Genomic DNA, 22,336 nt, shown 5'->3' with positions numbered 1-22,336 from the left:
CAAGCCCTGCCCTGCCCCTGGCAGCTCTGACCCTCACCCTTTTCAAAGGATTGGTGGAGAGGTGACGAACCTTTTGGCGTTGGCGGCAGTGCGATGGCCCCTCTCAGCGCAAGAAGAGCAAGCCCCTTCCCTCTGCCTGTGTTGCCGCTCGTGGGGTGAGGGGCGAGGGTGGGTGGCACCTACCTCCATGGGCTCCTCTGCTGGGGGCCGTGCGGGTGGGGGAGCCAAACGTGCCTCACCTCCTCCAAGGGTTCAGGTGCGCTCTCTCTGGCGCGCTGTCAGCTTGAGGGCCTGTAGAGCACACGACTGTATGTGGCTGTAAAGGGAACAGGCTGCAGTTAGGGGAAAATCCTGCACGTGGCTTGGTAACTGCGGCTGTATAAAGGCGGCCCCAGAACTTCAGAGAAGTCATCGTAGGTACCATAAAGGGAGGCAGAAGCAAGGCATGAATCTGTGGAATTAGCCAGCACTTAGGAAGAAGGAGGAGAAGCCTGGAGGAGAGGGCTCCTGGGGAGTGGGGGGAGGTAATGCCTAGCTGAGGCATGAATAGCTGAGGTGGGATATCCAGGACGGCCGAGAACTGTCTAAGGGCAGCCAGATGTGTTTCCTGCAGACCAGAGGGAGGTGGCAAGGACCTCCCCTTGAGCTCAGTGAATTCTGAGTGGTTCTGCTTTTTAAAGGAAGATCTACCTGCTTGCTCACTCTGAATACACTGTCTGTGCACCTCCCAAGACCAGGAAGCTTTTGAGCTTGCAGTGCGGCGTCACCTCCGTCCGGTAGAACTCAGGCTTGTTCTGAGAGTTGAATATCAACAACTGCAGGGTCACGGAACCACGGAATGGCGGAGGGTGGAAGGGACCTCTGGAGATGGTCAGGGTCAGCTAGAGCAGGTTGCTCAGGGCTGGGCCCTGTTGGGTTTTGAATACCTCCAGTGAGGGAGACTCCACAGCCTCTCTAGCATTTCTTTCTGCCACCACAGCATGGCAGCACCTCATGCCGGCTCAAGCCAAAGATCCTAGAGGCATAACTGAGTTCAGTCGGTCCAGAGAGTTGCCTCCCAGCAGTAGAGACAGAGAAACAATAGCAGTTGAGAAAAATGACTGACCCAACTGGGACAACCTAAGCTCACTTTTCAGCTGTGGCTGTAAATGCCTTCCCCTCGGGAATAGCAAAAGAGTAACATAATCTTTGTGGCCTATAGGTAACAAAATCAGAAATTGTTTCAGGTTTTCTCTTAAGCCGTTTCAACAAACCCTTTCTCAATTTTGTTCCCACCACAAAATTCACTGCTGTTTTAACAGTCCTGGAAGCTAGAAGGGCAAAGATGGCGACACAAACCAACGTCGTTTTTTCACCTAGAAGAACGGACAGCACATTTCTTTTGCCTTCGGTCCCATAAGGAGTACTGTGGATTAAACGCACGTGCCCTAATAGTCTGTGGATCATTTTGGTGGAGGAAAAGGGGGCTGCGTCCTTCAATTTGATCAGTAGCGCACTGCCCCGGTCTGGGCCAGGCCCCGGCAAGGTCTCCGCCTCCAGCCATTCCCCTGCAAAGGGAGCAAACCCCAACGGTCCCTCCATGGAGCTGACATCAAAGCAGCAGCTGGAGCCCAGCTGGCCGCATGGCCTCATCCCTCCTGGCCCAGCCGTGGGGCCCTGAGGGAGGCTGCTCGCCCTGCCCCACTGCCCCCCCGCACTGCCTGTCCACCCGGGCCCTATGCCAGCCCTGGTGCTGGCCAGTTGCCCAGGACCAGGGCAGCTCCAGCTCCCTGCCAGGGGGTGGGAGTGCGGGAGGAGCCAGGCCAGGAGCTGGGGGGAGAGGCCGGACCTGCTGCCTGGCTGGGGCTGGAGCCCTGGTGTGGAGGGAGGCGGGGAGGGCCGGGGACCAGGCAGCAGCTGCGGGGCTGTGCCTGCGCCTGCTGCACTGCCGGGCCCTGCGGTGTGGGGAGAGGAGTCAGGAGGCAGGGCAGCGTGGGGAGGACGGCAGGGCGGCAGGGCAGGGGCAGGAGGGCAGTGGGGGCTGCAGCGAGGGGTCGAGGCCCGTGTTTCTGCGGCACAGTAGCACTCACACCACAGCCCAAGCCCCCTTGAAAGCACAGCAGCACGGGGGAAGGGGTGGGTAGGGGCAGGGTGTCAGCTGCCTCGTCAGCTTCCAAACTGTCCCTGGCCCCAGGGACACAAGGAAGCAGAGGACAGTGACACTCTGTGCCCCTTGTTCTTGTGTCAAGGAGATTCCCTGCCCCCAGACGGCCTGCAGCTCCCTCGTGCCAGCGCCTCCCTCCAGGACAGCGCCAGAGTCCCTGCCCTGCGGCTCCTCAGGCAGCTCCTGCTGCCCCCAGGACACACCAGCCTGCCCTTAGCTGACACACAGAGAAACAGACTTCTCGCTCGCTTATTCCTCCTTGCAAGCACACGGTTGTTGCTTTGCTGCTCTCACCCTTACAGCCGGAAATGTCCCGCTAGAAGGCCCTATTCCCATCTCATGAGAAGACAGGACTCCTAGACAGGGCCAAGAAGGGAGTTACTTTCCTCATGCTTCAGGGACTGATTTAGAGGAGGTAAACAATACATTGAGAAGGCCCTGGCATGAAGCGGGATTCCGTTCCATCCCGTGCACTCCACACACTCTCAGGAGGGGGGATTCCCCTGTCCCCAGTTTTGGTGAGCACAAAATGGCTGTCTGCATGCCAGCTCCTTGTCTAAGCTCCCACTGTAATCAGTGGAGGTGGAGGGAGGGAGGGAGGGAGGAGGGGAATCCGCCCTGCACACACCAACACCTTTGAACTTCTGAAGGGACAGCGGTGGGCCAAGACGCGTGCAAGCGCCTGCTTGCTCTGATAGAGCAACTATGAGACCCAAACCCTGCCAGAGCATCAGCTGGCCGTGTGATAATCAGTGTCAGCCTTGCCTGCAGTGGCTGTCAGGTTCACAGAATCACACAGAAGCACGCAATGGCCAAGCCTGGAAGGGACCTCTGGAGATCATCTAGTCCAACCCCCCTGCTCAAGCCGGGTCCTCTAGAGCATGTTGCCCAGGACCGCGTCCAGGCCGGTTTTGAAAATCTCCAGCGAAGGAGACTCCACAAGCTCTCCGGGCAACCTCTGCCAGTGCTCCGTCACCCTCACAGGCCTCAAAAGTTTCTTTTGAGGGAATCTGATGTTACAGGGGGTGTTGATTTAGCACAATGATTCAGCAATGCCCTGAGAGCACAATTCAAGTGTATCACAGTACAAGTGTGAACAACATCTAGCTAGACAGTTCAAGCACAATACCAATCACAATACCAATGTGGTTGCCATTTCCAGTCTCAGACACGCTCAGCGTCACAACGCTGGTCAGGTCTGTGTGCAACAGCTGCGGTTAGTGAGCTGCATCCTACACTGTCCTTGCGATTCATGGGGCACCTTGCCCTCTGAGCCTTCTCCCATTGTAGGCGTTGTTGGTCAGTCACAGTAGGCTCTCGCAGGAATGACCGCTTACTGCAAAAAAATACCTGTCACCTGAGCCTGTGCTGTGGACAAACTGGTGTCCAGGCTGGCTTCAATAAGCTTACGGCTAGGAGGAAGGAGAGCTCGGGCGTTAAGCATGAAAACTAAGGGTGGCTGCCAAACAGCACAGGCACAGCTTGTCTCCCTGAGGCTTAGTGATCTGTCCCCCGCAGATTCCCAGGCCCAAAGCGCAGCGGATCAACAAGGCTGGACTGATCGCTCCAGGACAACACTGCGAAAAGGGTGATTATAGCGCGTGAGGGGTCTGCCCGCTGGAGCACAGCCCCTGAGCTTCCCGCGAGACAATAGCTGTGGGTAGCTGGCATCAGCGGGAAGCTCCTCTCTCTCAGCTAGCTGATAGGGGGAGTGGGTGTTGGCGTGCTCTTTCTCGGTATGCTGTTGGTTGGGGAGCACGTCCGAGAACTGAACCTGCAGTGTCTCTGATCTGCATGCAAGATGTGAGAGAGAGGCAGCATACCCGCCATGCGATGCATCAGCTATGGCCCACTCCAAGCTATCTCCCTGGGAAGCACACAGTGCAGGGGCCCCTATGGGATCTCCTTGTACTTGAGATGGCCTTGTTAGCAATTCTGCTAGTAGATCTGCGCTTCTGTTAGTGTTCATCATTCTGCCAGTAGATCTGATACCCGCCCATTAGTGAAGAGCCATGACATGAGTCTAAGCATGCCCCTACCGGGCTGTGCTCTGGGCAACGTGTGGGCTCCAGGTGCGACGCCTGTCCCTGCTGCCCTGCTGGCTCCTGCCGGCGCCCTGTGCCACTGACCGCTAGACCCCAACAAGGCAGGCCGGCTCAGAGGACACAGGGAGTGACTGGCCACAACTGTTGCACAGAAAGCTGGCTTGCTCTCCGTGCAAAGGGGACTGGAGGCTGGCCTCTGTTTCAGAGGAACGGCTTGGGAGCTGTGGGCCAAGCAAGGCCACCATCCCCATGGCGGGAAATGAGTCTGCCATGCATTGGGAAAGGCGTCTGCCTGTCTGCCCCTGCTGCCACAGGGTCCCCAGTGGTTGGGCTCTAGCGCAGAGCCCTTTTGGGCCAGGCCAGCTGGCATCTTGCAGCAGAGGCTGTGGGGATGAAGGGCTTCCCCAGGGCTTTCTCCTCCCATCTCCAGCCCTGGGCTTTAGGCCTCCGTGCCCGGGGAGGAGGCTGGGGGAGCACAAGAGGCGGGTGCCTGCCGGGGGGCACTGGCCACCCCTGGCCAGCGCTCTCGGGGGCCCTTTGTGACGGCCCTTTGTGACGGCCCCAACCTCTTGTGACAGCGCAGCGCTGCTGCATTGCCTCGGGCGGCTGCAGAGTCTCGCCCAGCTGCCTGGTGGTCAGACTCGTGCCAAGCTCGGGTGTGAGGCGCGGGGGGTCGAGCAAGGCTTTTGGGGCTGGTGCTGGGCTCGTGCTCTGGGGCTGGCAGCAGACCTTGGTACCGCTCGCCAGAGGCACCGCTGCCTGTGCCTCCTCGTGCCCTGCCTGGCAGAGGCGGCTGGGCTCCCACGGGGCGTGCTTGCAGAGTGGAGGTGAGCTGCGTGGGGGACGTCCAGCACGGGCTGGACCGGGTCGGGCCGGGCGGTGGGGGCGGTGGGACTCGGGGAACTGCCAGCGCCACAGCCCGAGTGTGCCTGCCCGTGGGCCAGGGCTGTACATGTGTGCCTGGCACACGTGGACTGTGGGGGAGCAGGGTGGCTGCTTCCAGCTGTGCACGAGGACATCGTTTGGAGCACACGCAATATGGGTCTGTAAGTGTGCGCGAGTGTTTATGTGTGTATATGCCGGGAAGGGTAGTGACCACGTGAGCGTCCCTGTGTGCCCGAGCACACGGGCTGTAGCCCCCTCACACCGTGCTGCCTCCCAGCGCACAGCCCAAGCCATGGAGGTGGCGGATGTGAAGCTGGCCCTGCAGCGGGTACAGGCGCAGAAGCAGGAGCTGCTGAATCTCCTGGAGGCGCTGGAGAAGGACTATGAGGCGCTGCAGGGCACAAACGCCCGCCTGACCAAGCAGGTGGCCAGGTGGGGTGATCGCGACGTGGCTGGGCGCGGGAATGCAGGAGGCTGGGGAGGTGTGCGGAGGTTGGCGGAGGAAGGGCAGGCAGGTGGGAGGGCCTGTGCCGGTGCGTGTGGTGTGATGGCACCCCGTTGCTGCAGGCAGCAGAGGCGCAGGAGAGGGGCGGAGGAGCTGGAAGGGCTGCTGGCCGAGCACAGCAGGCTGCTGGAGCAGCTGAATGAAAGCAAGGAGGAGAGGGGCCATTGCAAGGAGCTGCTGCGGTGCCTGGTAGGCGTGGAGTGGCCTTGGTGCGCGGGGCTGGTGGTGCCCCCGCTGAAGGCCTGCTCTGTGCCCCCTCTGCTTGGCTCTGAAGCCCTGCTCTGCCCCCTTCCCCATGCAGCAGGAGGAGAAGCAGGAGCTGCAGGCTGCTGCCCAGGAGCTGGCGCGGGAGAACTGTGCCCTCAGGCAGCGGTGCTGCAGCAGCCAGCAGGAGCTGCAGGTGATGGAGGAGCTGCTGCCCCAGCTGGAGGTGAGCGGAGCCAGGGGCCTCTGGCTGCCCGCTGGTGCCTGCAGAGCTGGGTACAGAGGGGAGGCGCGTGCGAGGGACAGTGGCAGAGTGGGAGCTGGGGGCCGAGGGCAGCCGGGAGGGCGGAGGGCCTGGGACCCGCTGCCAGGAGCAGATCTCACAGGAGAGAGCCCGTGCCCTGCTGAGTGCTCCTCTTCCTCTCCTCTGCCGCAGGAGCGCTTGCAGGCAGCCAAGGAGGAGAGGCGCATGAGGCTGCAGGAGCTCGACGAGGTACAGGGGAGAGGGAGAGCTGCGCTGGCAGCAGTGGGGTGCCAGTGCTGGTGGGGTGCCAGTGCTGGCATCGGTGCACCCCTCAGCCTTGGCCAGCAGTGGGCCTGGGGAGGGCACTAGCCCCAGGGGCCGTGACTCCCCTTTGGCTGGCCTTGTCTGTGGCCAGCCCTCCCGGGGCCCTGGGGCGGGGCAGTTGCGAGGGGGCCGAGCCCTGGGGCTGGAGGCGGAGGGGGCTGCCCAGCTGCCAGCTCCACTGGTGGCATTGCATTGTGTGCCCTGTGAGTTGCAGGAGCAGCAGCGCTCGGCCCAGCTGAAGCAGCAGCTGCGTGAGCAGGAGAAGCGGGCAAAGGTAGTGCCAAAGGGGCGAGGGCAGAGGGTGGTGGGCGCCCACTGGCCGGGGGCTTTGGAGGAGGCTGCAGCAGGCACGTGGACCGGGCCCCTTCTGTCTGCCAGGTGCTGCGGGCTGAACTGAGGCCACTTCGAGAGGAAGTGGAGGAGCTGGAGCTGGAAAATGCCTAGTGAGTGGGCACCGGGGACACCTCTCCCCACAGGCGCATGCAGCAGCTCTGTGCTGCAGCTGGAGGGCCAGAGGACGCCAGTGCCGGCCTCGGGGAGGGGATGCAGGGGCTCTGTGCAGCATGTGGCGGGACAGGAGACCCCGATGGCTGCTGTGGGGCAGCAGTATGTTGCGACGGGCAGCCCCAGCGGCCATGGAGGTCAGCGCTCGCCCAAGCAAGCTCTGTTGCCTGCAGCAAGCAGCAGATGGAGCAGGAGCCCGAGGTGGAGGGGTCTGTGCTGCCGGAGCTGCTGGAAGCGAAGCTGGTAAGGGGGAGAGGCAGCGCCAAAGCCTGCAGGAGCTGGCAGGGTCTTGCTGGGGAGAGGGGCGCCATGCAGCCCCGTGTGGGTCCCACAAGTGTCCCCGCTCTGTGTTGGCCTGCAGGAGAGGCAGGAGCTGGCAAAGAGATGCGGCATGGCTACGTGGCTGCAGTGAGTTGCCCCTGGGGTCCCTGATGCCCTGCGGCTCACGTGTGGGCTGCTGTGCAGCGAGCGGGCTGCGGCCTGGCGGGTCCTGCTCACTGGCTGTGGGCTTTGCAGCTGGGAATCACGCCCCGGCAGCGCATTCCTTGCGCCAAGCTTTCTTCTTTCTGGGCTCCTGGCGGCTCTTCTGCAACCCTCCACCAGGGAGCGACGAGCAGTGTGTGTTGGGGGGTGGGGGCGCAGACGGTGGGGCTGGCTGAAGGGGCCCACGTGGCCCAGCGGTGGGTGCAGGGCAGGAGAGGGTTGGGATGCACCTGCCCTGCGCCCTCTCCCATGCCTGCGCTGTGCCCCAGGAGACTCTGCACGCTCTTCATCTGCCTGGAGCTGGTCGTCGGCTTCGTGCTGGGCGCCGTGGTGCTCTACGCTTCCCAGTATGACCAGAAGTTCCTCTACCGGCTGCTGCTGTGGCTGCTACCCGAGCAGAGCTATGCTCACCTGGTGTACGTGCTGGGAGAGACCCTGAGCCTGTGGAGTGAGGGGCTGCTGCCTTCCTGACAGCCGTCGCCCAGCCCCGCGTCTCCGTAGGTCTCGGCCTCGTGGAGCCTGCTGGGTGCCCGCTGAATAAGACGTCCTCGGAGACCACTTTGGTGTGGTCGAGTGTGCTTTGTGCGCACGCAGAGAGAGGCCCTTGGAGCCCCAGAGTCTTTTCACATGGTGGCCTTTGTGGGCAGGGGGTGATTTGAGGTGGTTGTTGGGGGGGGGAGGGGGTTCAGGGTTTCCTTCCTTTGGTGTACTCGGTGTACTTTCCAAGGCCCGGGGTTGTCTTGTCCCAGGGTGTTGAGCAGGCAAAGGCGTCCGAGCCTGGAGACGGCGTGTGAATCGAGCAGACGTTGTGGACTCGTGAGGGCCACCGTGCCCCGCCATGGTCTTTGCACTTGGCAGTGTCCCTGAAAGCGGAGCCCAGGTCCTTGCCCTTCAGCTCATGCACCACTTTGGCCAGCACCAGCATGCTCTTGCTGACCATCTCCAGACAGGGGATGTCCTCCAGGCCCCTCATCAGCACCACCACAATCACCCCCTTTTACTTCCTCAGCCGCAAGGCCGAAGACACACAGGAGCTTCTCATTACCTGGGCCTCCCCTTCCTTCTCTTCAGCAGCCCAGGCCCGGGGCCCTGCAGCGCCAGGTGCCACTGCCCTCCCCACCGCCGCCCGAGGCCGGTCCCCCGCAGACCCGCACGTCACAGCTCCGAGCTCTCTGCTCTCTCCACACGCGGCCTCGCGGGCGGCTCCGGCTCCTGCCCTCGCCCCAGCAGCGTGAGGCCGGCCCCGGGGCAGTGGGAGTTGTCCTCCAGCGGAGCCTCCGCCAGGAAAGGCTGCTGCCACTGGGCCCCGCTCTGCTGGGCTCCCCTGTGGGAGTCGCTGGAAGGGAACTGGCCCCCGAAACCTGAGCTGGGCGCGGGAGCTGTTTGCCACCCTCCGGGGGAAACGGAGTGGTGCTTTCAGCCAGTGTTGTAGCGCGACAGGGGCAGAAAGGCCTGGAGCTGTGAGAGCTCCCATCCCCATAACAGTTTCCTTTCGAGGTATTTGATGCTACATGGGATGTCTGATTTAGCAGAGCGATACAGCAACAGTCTGAAACCACAATGCCAGTGTACACTTCACAAACTCTAGCAGTTGCATTATACAGTTCCATCACAACACCAATGTGATCCCCTTTACCCATTACTATCATGGGCTCACTGTCACAACGCTGGGCCTCCCCAGTCGCCAGGAAGGAATACGTGGGTTGAAGCCAGCTCAAGCCCGTTGCTCTCCTTTGCATCAAGAACTTTTTCAAACCCTTTACAGGTTAGGGCCCATTTTCTTCCCTTTGTTTCCAATGTTCCTCGACACAAATGTCCTTAATTCCTTTCGCCCAGGCCCTTGCTTAAACCCAAATGGTAAAGACAGAGCAAAACCCTCTGCTCGAGGTGTGCATTGCTGCTGGAGATGGAGCTAGCTAAGCAGGGGTTCACGTTTCCTTGCTTCTGCCTTCTGTGCATCAGTGTTTCCTGGCTATGGCTGCTTTAGGAAAGCCAAGACTCCCCTGTTCCCTTCTGAATCACGAGGAGAAAATGGGTCTTGCCCTGTGTGATCAAACAGCTTCTAACGCACCAAGTGTTTGGTAAAGAAGGACAGAACAACAGTCTCTCTGGTCAAGAGTGGGTATTGTTACTTAACCCTCTTCTCCTCGGGCTGACCTTTGTAGTGTCTCTGGCTGTTTGCAGTAATGGTGAGTGACAAATTCTGTGTGCACCTTTGGGTGCCCTGGTCTTAAATTAATGCAGACTTTAGGCAAGACTCTTAAATAATCCCTTTGTAACTGTTTGTTTGGGGGGGGTGTGCATGGTATTTTGTTTGTTTGTTTATGATGGCAGAGTTTCCAAAGCAAGTAAGCAAATTGCACCTTTTCGGGACAAGCCAAGTTCCCTTGTTTAGATCAGGTTCGTGTCTTCTCTGGAGCTTCTCTAGAAAGCTGAAGGCATGGAACTGTTGCAGGTGTCCTGAATCGTCCCCTGCAGGGAGGTCAGGTGTAATTGGATTGCTGGCAAACAATTTTCTTCTCTAGCCAGCAGTTTGTCAGAATGTCATGTGCACACATTTGCTATTGTCCCCATGAGCTGGGTTTTTTTCCTCTTTTCACTGTTTGTTATTTACGTGGTAGTTGACAAGTACTTTTTTCACATGTCTGTGCCATTGTTATGCAAAGCTATGAGTTTTGTAATTATTTTGGGGTAGATCCTGGAATCTGAGGAAAGGCTGTTGGGTGGTACAAAATGACAAGCTCTGCTTGTGAGGCAGGAGCAGCATCCCTTCTTGCAAAATGACTAACTTGGTCCAGTGTGGAGTCTTGCAGTTAAAGCCCCAGCAGATGCCGTGCTCCAGTCCTCGTCAACTTTCACATGATAGTCAGAAGGCCTCTTTGTCCGAGTTGACGCTTCCTACTCAGCCAGTGCGTATGAGGAATCTGTCTGCGTTGTCCCTCATAACCTGAGAGCCCCATACATCTAATGGTGCTTGAAAGCTGACTCGTGGTTTTTCTCCGAACACTTTCCCATCTGTCAGTGCAGACATCAATGTGGTGATGCTTGGGGCCCACTGCGAAATGATCTGGTCAGGTACAGAGTCTCTTATCACCATACTGGCTTGGGTGCCTTTAAAGCACAATGAGCATGGGCTACCCTGAGTGTTGGTTGTAGGTCTCTCCCAGGAAAAGGCGGATCTGTGTGTCACGTTGTGATCTCTCAAATTTACAGGACAGCGTACTTTGTGAAACCAACTTTAGTCTTATGAGCTTATTAGGTAAAAAAGAAAAAAAAACCCAAAAGCAAAGAAAGAGTGAATCCTTTCTGTGCAGACTAGCCTAAGTCATTAATTCTGTAGTTACTTAATTAGCTAGTTCACTGATTTGTTAACTCGATGATTCATTAATTCACATGCTTATGAGCAAGGCAGTTACCTAACCGACAGTGAGAGTGCTCATCCTTCCTCCGTCACGATGCGGGCATGCCCTGAATTGCACCGGGATGCACAAGAGCCTCAGCAGTGCGGCTGCTGCTGCATCCGCTTCCAAGGCTGCTTGAGTGAGCCGATGTATTTGGACCTTCCGGCTTGGCAGTTCAATCCCTGCCATGCCTATTGGTTGTTTTGGTTCCTGAGCAAGGATTTACTTAATTCCAAAGCACTTGGGTCTTATGTGGTGTTAACAAGCAGTTCCTTAAAAACCTGCAAGGATAGCAGACCTCATCCTTTTTGTCCTTGAGGATGGGGCGTATGGGTTGCTCTCCCTTTAGCCTCATGGTGCTGCTCCCAGCCTATGTCAGGCCGTAGCATGAGCCCTCCTTGCAGGGTCTTGGATGCCTGGGTTGTGCCAACTCCCCAGTATATTCAGAGCCAAAGCTTTGCTGTGAAGTACGTGGTGGCCCCTGGCACAAAGGAACTGCCTTTAGAGAGCAATCAGTAAAGCTAGGCTTTTGACCTGAGGGCAGACTGTCGGGGAGGGGCTTCCTAGTAGCAGCCTGACAGCTGAAGCGGAAGCGTGCTGTCCACGGAGGGCATTGCGTTCTTCCAAGAGCTTTGTAACTCTCCTCCTGGCACCTCCCACTGTTAGAGCTTCCAAATTATTGCAGCTCTGCAGCGTTAGCAAGCATTTCTGCATGTGTTAGCTGGCGTAACACAAATCTCTAGCTAACCTGGCTTCCTTAGATGTCTTTGCCATTGATGCCGAGGTGGGGAAGACGATTACACCAACAGCTTTCCAGAGCAGGAGCAGCGGGGTCCACTGGGTCAAACGAGCTGTTGGTTCACACTGGCACTCTCTTGGGCAGTGTTGAACAGCAGCTGTCTAGGAAGGAGGATCAGAAGAGGGCACTATATACTGATGTTTTCTTTTTTTTTCCTCCGAGCATTCTTCCAGCAGGCTGTGGCCTGGGAGCTTCCCCTGCCAGAGGCAGTAGCCCAAGGGCCTTTCCTGTATTTGTGCTTGCAGAGGGGCACCCACTCAGGCACACCGTGAATCTGTGGAAGGGCCTAATGCGGTTCCTTGCCTGATTCTCTGTCCCTTTTCTTCTTGCATTTGCTTTCCTCCTTTTGACCTCGGCAAAGCAAGGAGCACGTGCTTTCATGGAGCGCTCTGCTTGACTGGCTGGGTCTCCCTGGCCAATAACCACTAGGTCACAGCCTGTCATTTGTGCATGTAAAGTTAAGGTTTGGGTGTTTTGGCCCCCTAGATGCTTTACTTCCCCTGCAGTGAATATCCTCTGATGCTTTATTGCGCAGCCATTCGGTGTCCTTTGATCCTTCTGCAGCTCTTTTGGCCCAAAACAGGGAGATGAATGAGTGGGGTGCTTTTTTGCTTTGGTTTTGTTTTAAGCAGCCACTCTCTGCCGGAAGAAGGGAAGGCGCAAAGACATCAGAAGGCGGCGCTACAAAGGAGGCGTTACAAAGACATCTCTGTTCCGGAGTGGGTTGTTCCGCCCGGAAAAGGGAACTGGACCTCCTCCTCATGAGGCCTTAATCTGTACTACTGAGCCTAAGCTCTTAGAGAAAGCCCACAGGCATCTCGTCCTGTTCTTGATGTACCAGCTGAGAGGGCAAGTGGGCTGGGAAACCGAGAGAGAGGAAAGTTCTCCCTCTGTTTTGCATTCATTTGGAAATTCCACAGTGACTGAATGGAAGCGGCTGTGGGTTTTTTCTGGGCAAGTAGGCAGATTGTGTCTCCAGAGACAAACCCGTGTCATTTCACACGGGTGAGAGGAACTCCTGAACAGTAACAGATGCCTTGCCGAAATGAGAGAAGTGGGGCAGTTCTGTAGCTGTGAAGTGTCCGGGGCAGGGCCCGGGGGGGTTTGTAGCTCCCCCATGTTTGGTGGGTGGGATCAGGGCTGGAAGCTCACAGGGCAGAGCTGTGTTGTCTGCCTGGATTTCTGATACCTGCTTGCCAGCAGAAGCTGTGCAGTTCCTCTTGGGCAAGGGACGGCAGCCAATGGCTTTGTAATGTCTTTAGGGGAGGAAGGTGTTTAACCCTGTGACCTGTTAAAACAGGAGTTGTTTTGAGGGGCAGCTTTTCCTCAGGGGCTTGCAAGCTGTTGTTAGTGAAGGCGATGTGGTTTTGCTGGGTTGTCCTGTCTTGCCCCCATTCAGGAGGGGGGTGGGCAAAACCATGCTGCCCCCAAAGTGGCAGGTATGGGGTGTTCCTCAGATGAACTTTGTCACCTGAAAGACTTGGCAGCTGGGATGCTTAAGCGTATTTCTGCTGCTTTCTCCTAGGATTCCTTTTCAGTGGCATGTTTTTCGGGTGCGAGTCAAGGGTCTTCCTTCTGCAGGAAGATGGTGTGGGAAACAACGCCGCAGCAGCTGTGGGGAGACATGCCCTGTGAGGGTAACACTGTGATCACCTCCTGCTGAGGAACTCTCGTGTTAATTATGTTTCTGACGCCTTCTTCCAAAAAGCAGCCAGCACTCCGATTTTCCTCTATCGGCTGCAACGTAGGGATTAAGCTTTTTTCTTCTTGTCCTGCCTGTGCAGACAGTTCCTCTCTTAGGAGTTAGCTACTGCACCTAAAGTGCAAGCCCATGAGCTTGCTGTGCCCCAGCTGGTGGGGAGTGGGGGAGCTAGCCTCCTGCCAGGCTAGCTATCTGAAACCATCCTAATACTCTCCTCTAACATTAACTACCCTCCAGCAAGAATTACTATGGCCTAAGGATAACTACGAACAGTAACTCTAACTAACTCTAACTATAAGTAATAATGCTAATGGTAACTATATGATAACTATAATAACTGCCCTAAGTATAGCCAGGCAGACTAGCTGTCTCCTACCCTTAGAGAAATTACAATGACCTAAGGATACTCCAACTGCTCTAAGAATACTGTAAGTAACTACACGCTAAGACTATGATAACCAACTCTACGCTAGCTATCCTAACAGCATCCTATCACTGTAACTACCCTACATTCTCAAAAGAGCCTTGGCAGGAGCGGTGGGATCCGTTTGCAGGCTGTGTTCTCCATCGTGCCGTGGAGGTGGAGGGGAGCCCTGGGAGGGAGGTGCCCCTGCGGCCAGCCGTGTCTCTGGGAAGGACCATTTGGCCAGGTTGCGAGAGGGGCTGCCCTTGCCTCTGTTGAGCAGAGGAACTCGGATGCTTTCCCGATTCAGTGCCAAGAGTGGGGAAGGGGGGAGGTGTAGAGCTGTTGCTGTGGATGCGCCGCCTCTGCTGTTCTAGTGAGTCCCTTGTTGCCGGCAAGAGTGCTGAAAAGTCTGTGAGAGATGGGCGAGCATTTACGAGACACCACACAGCCCCTGAGCTGAGCTTCCCTGGTGAAGAGAAGGGCTGAGGAGCCCCGTGGCAGGGAGAGGGAGAGCCACTGGAGAGCACTCTGCAAACATGGAACTTATTCTCCAGCTCCTTATTCTCCTGCTTCAGCATCCCTCTGCTGCCTATAAGGCACTGGGAGAAACACGGGTGAGGTGCTTGTGCTGCAGCTTTGCCTAAGAAAGAATAACCTGCCGCTGCAGTTAGTTCTTTTGGTTCAAGCAAAAGAAAGGAAGCTCAGTGGGGCTAATGTGCTGATGTGTCCTGAGGGCTCCAGAGCTTTGTGTGGTTGTTTCCAGAAGGAATTTTGGCACTTCAAAATAAAGTTTCTTGAATTAGGCGTGATCTCAAGATTGCAAAGGCAAGTCCTCAGCAGTGAGAAATGGTAGAGACTGGAAGTCTCTCCTGCTCTGGCGAGGTGCTCTGGGACTCGGAACGTGTGGGAAGCGGAAGGGCAGGGGTCATTGGCGTAGAGCAGGGGAAGGGCTGACTGGGAGTCCAAACTCCTGGGTTCTCTCCCAGCTCCAGCGCACTGCAGGCAGGCAAGTGTGGGGACGGTCATTTCTCCCCTCTGGGCCTCAGCCAGTCCCTGGGTGTTCACTGTCGGCCCAGCGCAGTTCTGCTGCTCCGTGTCTGCTTACCGATGTGCCCGTGGACACTGCGTACCCAGCTGCTCAGCTGGGAGAGGTAAGGGAGCCTCTGCAGGACGCCACTGGTAAGGAGTCAGACTTTTTTTGCTGGCAAGGACAAGCTTTGTCTCTTTTTAAGCGTTTCTTTTCCCCCTCTGTAATCCCGATGCTGGCTCAAAAGACGTATGTCATGGTATAGAAGGGAAGCAAATCTCCTCTCTGATTGCAGGTGTGCCTGTAGGTGAAGCTTCCCCAGCATCTCAGCTGGACGAGGTTTTGGCGCCTCTGCGGAATCCTGCGGGTGAGTAGGCAATACTTTTTTCCTGGAAGAACAAGCTTGTGTTATTATTTAATTTCTCACTGCACTCCTGTTATCACTCTCGTGACTCCAGAGAAATATATCTCGATAGACAAGTGAGGGAAATCTCATCTCGGCATGGTGTTGCCTGGTGCTGGCTAAGGGAAAAGCCTGAGGACGGGAGTTTGCCCCAAATCCTCTCTGACTCACGCTGACAGGGAGCCATAGGACATCAGAGACCAGTCCTGAAAGCTAGTTGCGCACAAGTGTTCTCTGGAAGAGCTGCGAGAGGAGGAAGGGGAGATGCCGCCTGTGTTTTAGGGAAGCCGGAGCACACAGTGGCTGCTGGGTTGGCGAGTCTAACCGGCACCACTTCAGCTGGAGCTGTGCCTTTGTGCAGCCAAGGACCCCAGAGTCCCTGGCTCAGAAAGCAGGAGCACAAGAGAGCCTGCCTCCGTCAGCCTGGGCTTAGGGTGCTGCGCTGGGAGTGCCTCCCTTTGTATCGAGCTGGGAGTTCCCGTTGTTCCTACCAAAACCTAGCCAAGGTTGCAGTCCCAGGGTTTGCTTTCAGGCAGAGATGTTAACTCCTAAGTTAACATGTGGGAAAGCTGAAGGCCTCTGTGAGCTGGGAATAACATGCCCCCTGAGGCACAAGCATGGAGATGGGCTCACCTCAGTGAGCAGTTCCTCACCTCATTGCAGGGGGCCTGGGGAGAGAGGCCAGAGGCTGCATTGCTCAGCCCTGCCAACCCCCACAGCCACAGCTACGCTCACCACTGCTGCAGCCCGGTCCTCAGCAGCCATCGGACATGCGGAATGTGACACACCTCCCAGAAATGATTTTGCTCCTGCTTCAAAGAAGCTTCAAAGCAGGGTTGTCAGCCTGGAAGCCATGTCCTGGCAGGGCTAGCTCTGCCTCCAAGCTGAGGAGAGCTAGACAATTCAAGCCAGTCTTCTTGCATCCTGAGCTCTGGCAGCTCTCCAGCAGCTCACATCCCAGGTGCCTTAAGTGCGTTCAGGTGACGAGCTCCTTAGCCAGCAGCAGCACTGGTGAAAAACCCCAGGGCCAGCTTCTTACCTGGAAGGTGGCACCCGCTCCAACACCGTGGTTAGCACTGCACGCCAGCAACGCAAAGGGGAAGAAGTAAGGCACGCAAGGAGATTAAAAGCCCCTAGAGCAGGTGGGGTGAGAGCGAAAGGAGCAGAAACACGGAGGCAAGCCACTTTTCCAGCAGAGGGGAAGCTGAGAGGGTTCCTCCCCAGAAGTGTATGCTGGGGAGTTTTATGCCTCCCCGTTCTCCAGCCCAGACAGGGCCATTTGGGGAACAGCTGCAGGGGAGCTCAGGCATTTTGGTGGGAGGCCCACACACACACAAGGAGAGGGGCTCGGTGCACCTCAGGTCTGTGCGGAAAACCCACCACTTCCTTGCCTGCCAAGGGAGCGCAGAGGGTGACAGAAGGCAAGTGAGTCACGAGGGACCCCTTCACTCTCCTCAGCATTTGTCACGGCAACCAGCTGGATTGCACTGGTCTTTATACAAACCTGGCCCCGCAGTGTCCTGCCAAAGGTGCTTTCAGACAGCCATCTCCTAGAATAACTGCTGGGGGGACTGACAGACTTCCTCATCCGTGTGGGCCCTGCATCTGCCAGCGTCTAGTCCAACTCCTACTCCAAGCTTGCCCCGAGAGCCCTCCATCGCCTCATTAAGAACACCTGAACCAGTCTTTGCCCTAGCATTGCTACCTTCTCCCAAGGAGGCCACTACTCACAGTCAGCTGACTGCCAGACCTTGTACCGCTGAAGACAACCCTTGGAGGGCAGCAGTCCAGCCCGTTTTCCACTTCTTTCGGTCTTCTTACCTAGCCGCCATTGCCACAGGCTTCTCTGGCTGCTCTCGTCTCTGCTTCCTGGCCATCTTCCTCTCTCCTTCCTAACGCTGAGGCCATGCCTGCCTCTTGCTGGGCTGGGTACAGGCCTCGGGGCTGCCTGCCCTCCTCTTTCTGGGCAGCCGGGGACTCCCGGGTGAGCATTGCCTGCCGCTGCCAGGAGCAAAGGGGATCTGGCTGCAGCCCTGCACAGAGCAACCAGCCACATCCTCCACCTGCCCCTGCCGGGGCTCTGTCTCCTCCCTGGGGGCAGTGGGGCAGCAGCTGCGGCAGCTCCAGCCAGTTTCCTTCGGCATGGCGGAGCTGGGCAAGCAGCTCCCGCTGGCTTTGCTGCAGCTCCGGCTGGACCCATGGAGCGGCTGCTCATTCTGCCCAGCTTCCTTTTCCTCTGCCGCGGCTGAGTGCTCTGAGTCTGAGGAGAGCACAATGCATTCAGGGCTTCCCTCTGCCCAGGGCTTCCAGGACCCTACAAGGACACAACTGTCTGACGAGGAGTCACTGTCCTGGGGGTCGGCAGGAGCCAGCAACTCTCTCCAGGCTTCTCCTCCTGCTCGAGCTGCCCCATCATCAGAGCTTTGCCGCGGCTGCTGGGCAGACTGTGTGGCTGCGGCAAGCTCGTGGGGGATGGCGTACGAGGGGCCAGGAAGCTCCGTGAGCCCAGGGCTACTAGCTCGGGATGGGCTCTGGGCTGGCACAGGAGTCCGGGCCGTCCCTGCAGCAGCTGCCAGGCTCAATGAGGCTGAGGGGCTTCCTTCGTGCCGGCTGGGAGCACGGTAGCCATACATGGCCTGCTGGTCGTAGGTCTCCATGCTGCACGAGCAGCGGGCAAAGCTGATGAGCTCGTGGAGGAACTGCTCGGTGCGACTCAGCAGAAGCAGCTCTAAGTCCTCAGCAAAGGCCTGACTGTCCAGGTCGTACCTCCTCAGGTTTGTCAGGACAATGAGCTCCGTGACAGTTAGCAATGTCTGGTGGACTCCAAAGAGGACTCTCAGTTCCCGCTGCAGCCAGGGCAGCAGTCTCTGAATGCTGGCCGGGCTGCGGCAGAAGAAGTCTGCCGAGATGTCCTGGGGGTGGCCGCCATTGGGAGCCCTTTGCACGCGCATCCCTGTGCGGTACAGAGAGCGGCGGAAGTTCAGCGTCTCCTCCTCCGTCGCTGCCGCATGCCCCTGAGGTCTCCTGTCAGCCCTGGCCTGCCTCTGTGGGGACAGCCTCTGGCGTGGCTCCAGCAGCCCTCCCTCTCTCTGCCTCTGCCTGGTGTGCCTCCGGGTCCCCTCCAGCCTGCTGCTGTTCTGCGGAGAGGGTCGCATCTGAGGAGAAGGGGAAGGCTGCTGCGGGTGAGCTGCAGGGTGACGGCGCCTCCGGATGGCAGGGCGGTGAGGAGCTCTCCGTTGCTGATGGCTGGCAACAGAACCATCTTCGGGGGGCCTGATGACATGCTCCTGGTAGTCATCTTCTGCCACCACTGTGTGCAGAATTGATCGGAAAGCCTGCTTGCACAGCGGGCATTCGGCCTTTGTTTTCGACCACCGGAACACACAACTAAAGCAAAACTTATGGAAGCAAGGTTTTATGTAGGCCACGTTGTCCAAGGTGTCCAGGCAGATGGGACACGTAGCGTCTGGAGCTGCAGGTCTTGGTGTTGTCTGCTGCAGAGGGCTGGGGGGAGCTGAGGGTAAGGAGCTGCCATCCGTTGCAGGTGCCTCAGCTGCTGATGCTGCACTCCGCTGCAGAAAGAGAGGCCGAGATCATTGCCCTTCCTGGGAAGACTGCGGAGGGCAGTGTGGAGGGCGGACTATGGTGCAGGCAGCGGTGCAGAAGAGCCATTGGCACAGAAACCCACACGAGGCTGCTTTCAGGATGAGAAGAAAGAACACAGGCACTGGTGCCTATCACCCAGGAAGGCCTCGGTGCCCTCCCATGACAGGGAGGTGTCATGGGTCAGTCTCCTCCTAACTCAGCAAGAGAGGAAGGAAAGACATTGAAAAATGTCCCGGCTCAGGAACTGCCTAGGAATTGCCGACATCTGCCTCCCTCCTTCCTCCGGAAAGGAAGAGGTCCCTCTTTGCACCAGTACCAGCCGCATCAGCAGAGCACAGGAGGCTGGGGGAGCATGCATTCAGACAGTTCTCAGAGCAACTCTTCCTTTACGAACTGGGAGCTGCCAGAAAGCTCAGGAACCAACATGCTGCCCCCGGGGAACGTGGGCATCCTTGCCATTCTTGGGCACCCTGCCCTTTCTCCTTGCCCTCTTCAAAAGCATGCCCTTGCTGCTTGGGACTCAGCACTTCCCAAAACCCCACTGACCACCTCTGCTTCCTTGCACAGCCCAGCCTGCAGCATAGTTCCAAGTGCAGCTCACCACAGCTGCAAGTGCACTCCGAGGAAGAGGCAACGAGGTCTCTCAGCACTCCTGGAGACCCCTGCAGCCTCTTGCTACACACACGGCACTGGCCACAGATGCACAGCATGCCTGTCAGCCAAGTGAGCCCAGCAGGAGTATGTGCCCTGCCGCCCAGCCAAATTGCAGCAGAAGTCCACAAGCCCTGCCCTGCCCCTGGCAGCTCTGACCCTCACCCTTTTCAAAGGATTGGTGGAGAGGTGACGAACCTTTTGGCGTTGGCGGCAGTGCGATGGCCCCTCTCAGCGCAAGAAGAGCAAGCCCCTTCCCTCTGCCTGTGTTGCCGCTCGTGGGGTGAGGGGCGAGGGTGGGTGGCACCTACCTCCATGGGCTCCTCTGCTGGGGGCCGTGCGGGTGGGGGAGCCAAACGTGCCTCACCTCCTCCAAGGGTTCAGGTGCGCTCTCTCTGGCGCGCTGTCAGCTTGAGGGCCTGTAGAGCACACGACTGTATGTGGCTGTAAAGGGAACAGGCTGCAGTTAGGGGAAAATCCTGCACGTGGCTTGGTAACTGCGGCTGTATAAAGGCGGCCCCAGAACTTCAGAGAAGTCATCGTAGGTACCATAAAGGGAGGCAGAAGCAAGGCATGAATCTGTGGAATTAGCCAGCACTTAGGAAGAAGGAGGAGAAGCCTGGAGGAGAGGGCTCCTGGGGAGTGGGGGGAGGTAATGCCTAGCTGAGGCATGAATGTGGGGTGGGATATCCAGGACGGCCGAGAACTGTCTAAGGGCAGCCAGATGTGTTTCCTGCAGACCAGAGGGAGGTGGCAAGGACCTCCCCTTGAGCTCAGTGAATTCTGAGTGGTTCTGCTTTTTAAAGGAAGATCTACCTGCTTGCTCACTCTGAATACACTGTCTGTGCACCTCCCAAGACCAGGAAGCTTTTGAGCTTGCAGTGCGGCGTCACCTCCGTCCGGTAGAACTCAGGCTTGTTCTGAGAGTTGAATATCAACAACTGCAGGGTCACGGAACCACGGAATGGCGGAGGGTGGAAGGGACCTCTGGAGATGGTCAGGGTCAGCTAGAGCAGGTTGCTCAGGGCTGGGCCCTGTTGGGTTTTGAATACCTCCAGTGAGGGAGACTCCACAGCCTCTCTAGCATTTCTTTCTGCCACCACAGCATGGCAGCACCTCATGCCGGCTCAAGCCAAAGATCCTAGAGGCATAACTGAGTTCAGTCGGTCCAGAGAGTTGCCTCCCAGCAGTAGAGACAGAGAAACAATAGCAGTTGAGAAAAATGACTGACCCAACTGGGACAACCTAAGCTCACTTTTCAGCTGTGGCTGTAAATGCCTTCCCCTCGGGAATAGCAAAAGAGTAACATAATCTTTGTGGCCTATAGGTAACAAAATCAGAAATTGTTTCAGGTTTTCTCTTAAGCCGTTTCAACAAACCCTTTCTCAATTTTGTTCCCACCACAAAATTCACTGCTGTTTTAACAGTCCTGGAAGCTAGAAGGGCAAAGATGGCGACACAAACCAACGTCGTTTTTTCACCTAGAAGAACGGACAGCACATTTCTTTTGCCTTCGGTCCCATAAGGAGTACTGTGGATTAAACGCACGTGCCCTAATAGTCTGTGGATCATTTTGGTGGAGGAAAAGGGGGCTGCGTCCTTCAATTTGATCAGTAGCGCACTGCCCCGGTCTGGGCCAGGCCCCGGCAAGGTCTCCGCCTCCAGCCATTCCCCTGCAAAGGGAGCAAACCCCAACGGTCCCTCCATGGAGCTGACATCAAAGCAGCAGCTGGAGCCCAGCTGGCCGCATGGCCTCATCCCTCCTGGCCCAGCCGTGGGGCCCTGAGGGAGGCTGCTCGCCCTGCCCCACTGCCCCCCCGCACTGCCTGTCCACCCGGGCCCTATGCCAGCCCTGGTGCTGGCCAGTTGCCCAGGACCAGGGCAGCTCCAGCTCCCTGCCAGGGGGTGGGAGTGCGGGAGGAGCCAGGCCAGGAGCTGGGGGGAGAGGCCGGACCTGCTGCCTGGCTGGGGCTGGAGCCCTGGTGTGGAGGGAGGCGGGGAGGGCCGGGGACCAGGCAGCAGCTGCGGGGCTGTGCCTGCGCCTGCTGCACTGCCGGGCCCTGCGGTGTGGGGAGAGGAGTCAGGAGGCAGGGCAGCGTGGGGAGGACGGCAGGGCGGCAGGGCAGGGGCAGGAGGGCAGTGGGGGCTGCAGCGAGGGGTCGAGGCCCGTGTTTCTGCGGCACAGTAGCACTCACACCACAGCCCAAGCCCCCTTGAAAGCACAGCAGCACGGGGGAAGGGGTGGGTAGGGGCAGGGTGTCAGCTGCCTCGTCAGCTTCCAAACTGTCCCTGGCCCCAGGGACACAAGGAAGCAGAGGACAGTGACACTCTGTGCCCCTTGTTCTTGTGTCAAGGAGATTCCCTGCCCCCAGACGGCCTGCAGCTCCCTCGTGCCAGCGCCTCCCTCCAGGACAGCGCCAGAGTCCCTGCCCTGCGGCTCCTCAGGCAGCTCCTGCTGCCCCCAGGACACACCAGCCTGCCCTTAGCTGACACACAGAGAAACAGACTTCTCGCTCGCTTATTCCTCCTTGCAAGCACACGGTTGTTGCTTTGCTGCTCTCACCCTTACAGCCGGAAATGTCCCGCTAGAAGGCCCTATTCCCATCTCATGAGAAGACAGGACTCCTAGACAGGGCCAAGAAGGGAGTTACTTTCCTCATGCTTCAGGGACTGATTTAGAGGAGGTAAACAATACATTGAGAAGGCCCTGGCATGAAGCGGGATTCCGTTCCATCCCGTGCACTCCACACACTCTCAGGAGGGGGGATTCCCCTGTCCCCAGTTTTGGTGAGCACAAAATGGCTGTCTGCATGCCAGCTCCTTGTCTAAGCTCCCACTGTAATCAGTGGAGGTGGAGGGAGGGAGGGAGGGAGGAGGGGAATCCGCCCTGCACACACCAACACCTTTGAACTTCTGAAGGGACAGCGGTGGGCCAAGACGCGTGCAAGCGCCTGCTTGCTCTGATAGAGCAACTATGAGACCCAAACCCTGCCAGAGCATCAGC

At 57.9% G+C, this 22,336-nt stretch overlaps 1 protein-coding gene across 1 annotated transcript; it reads right to left on the bottom strand.

Annotated features, from left to right (window-relative positions):
• Positions 1 to 3,640: 3,640 nt before the first annotated feature.
• Positions 3,641 to 18,545, bottom strand: LOC138062421 (E3 ubiquitin-protein ligase Topors-like; the record flags this gene model as incomplete). Its single annotated transcript, XM_068920510.1, has 2 exons — positions 3,641 to 3,720; positions 17,591 to 18,545. Coding segments are annotated over 2 exons (1,035 nt in total), but the record flags the coding sequence as incomplete, so codon positions are not given.
• Positions 18,546 to 22,336: the final 3,791 nt, after the last annotated feature.

This window comes from Struthio camelus, chromosome 27 (genome assembly GCF_040807025.1).
Source record: "Struthio camelus isolate bStrCam1 chromosome 27, bStrCam1.hap1, whole genome shotgun sequence".
NCBI classification, from domain to species: Eukaryota; Metazoa; Chordata; class Aves; order Struthioniformes; family Struthionidae; genus Struthio; species Struthio camelus.
The sequence above is the reverse complement of the archived record's forward strand: the minus strand, read 5'-3'. Positions and strand labels throughout refer to the sequence as shown.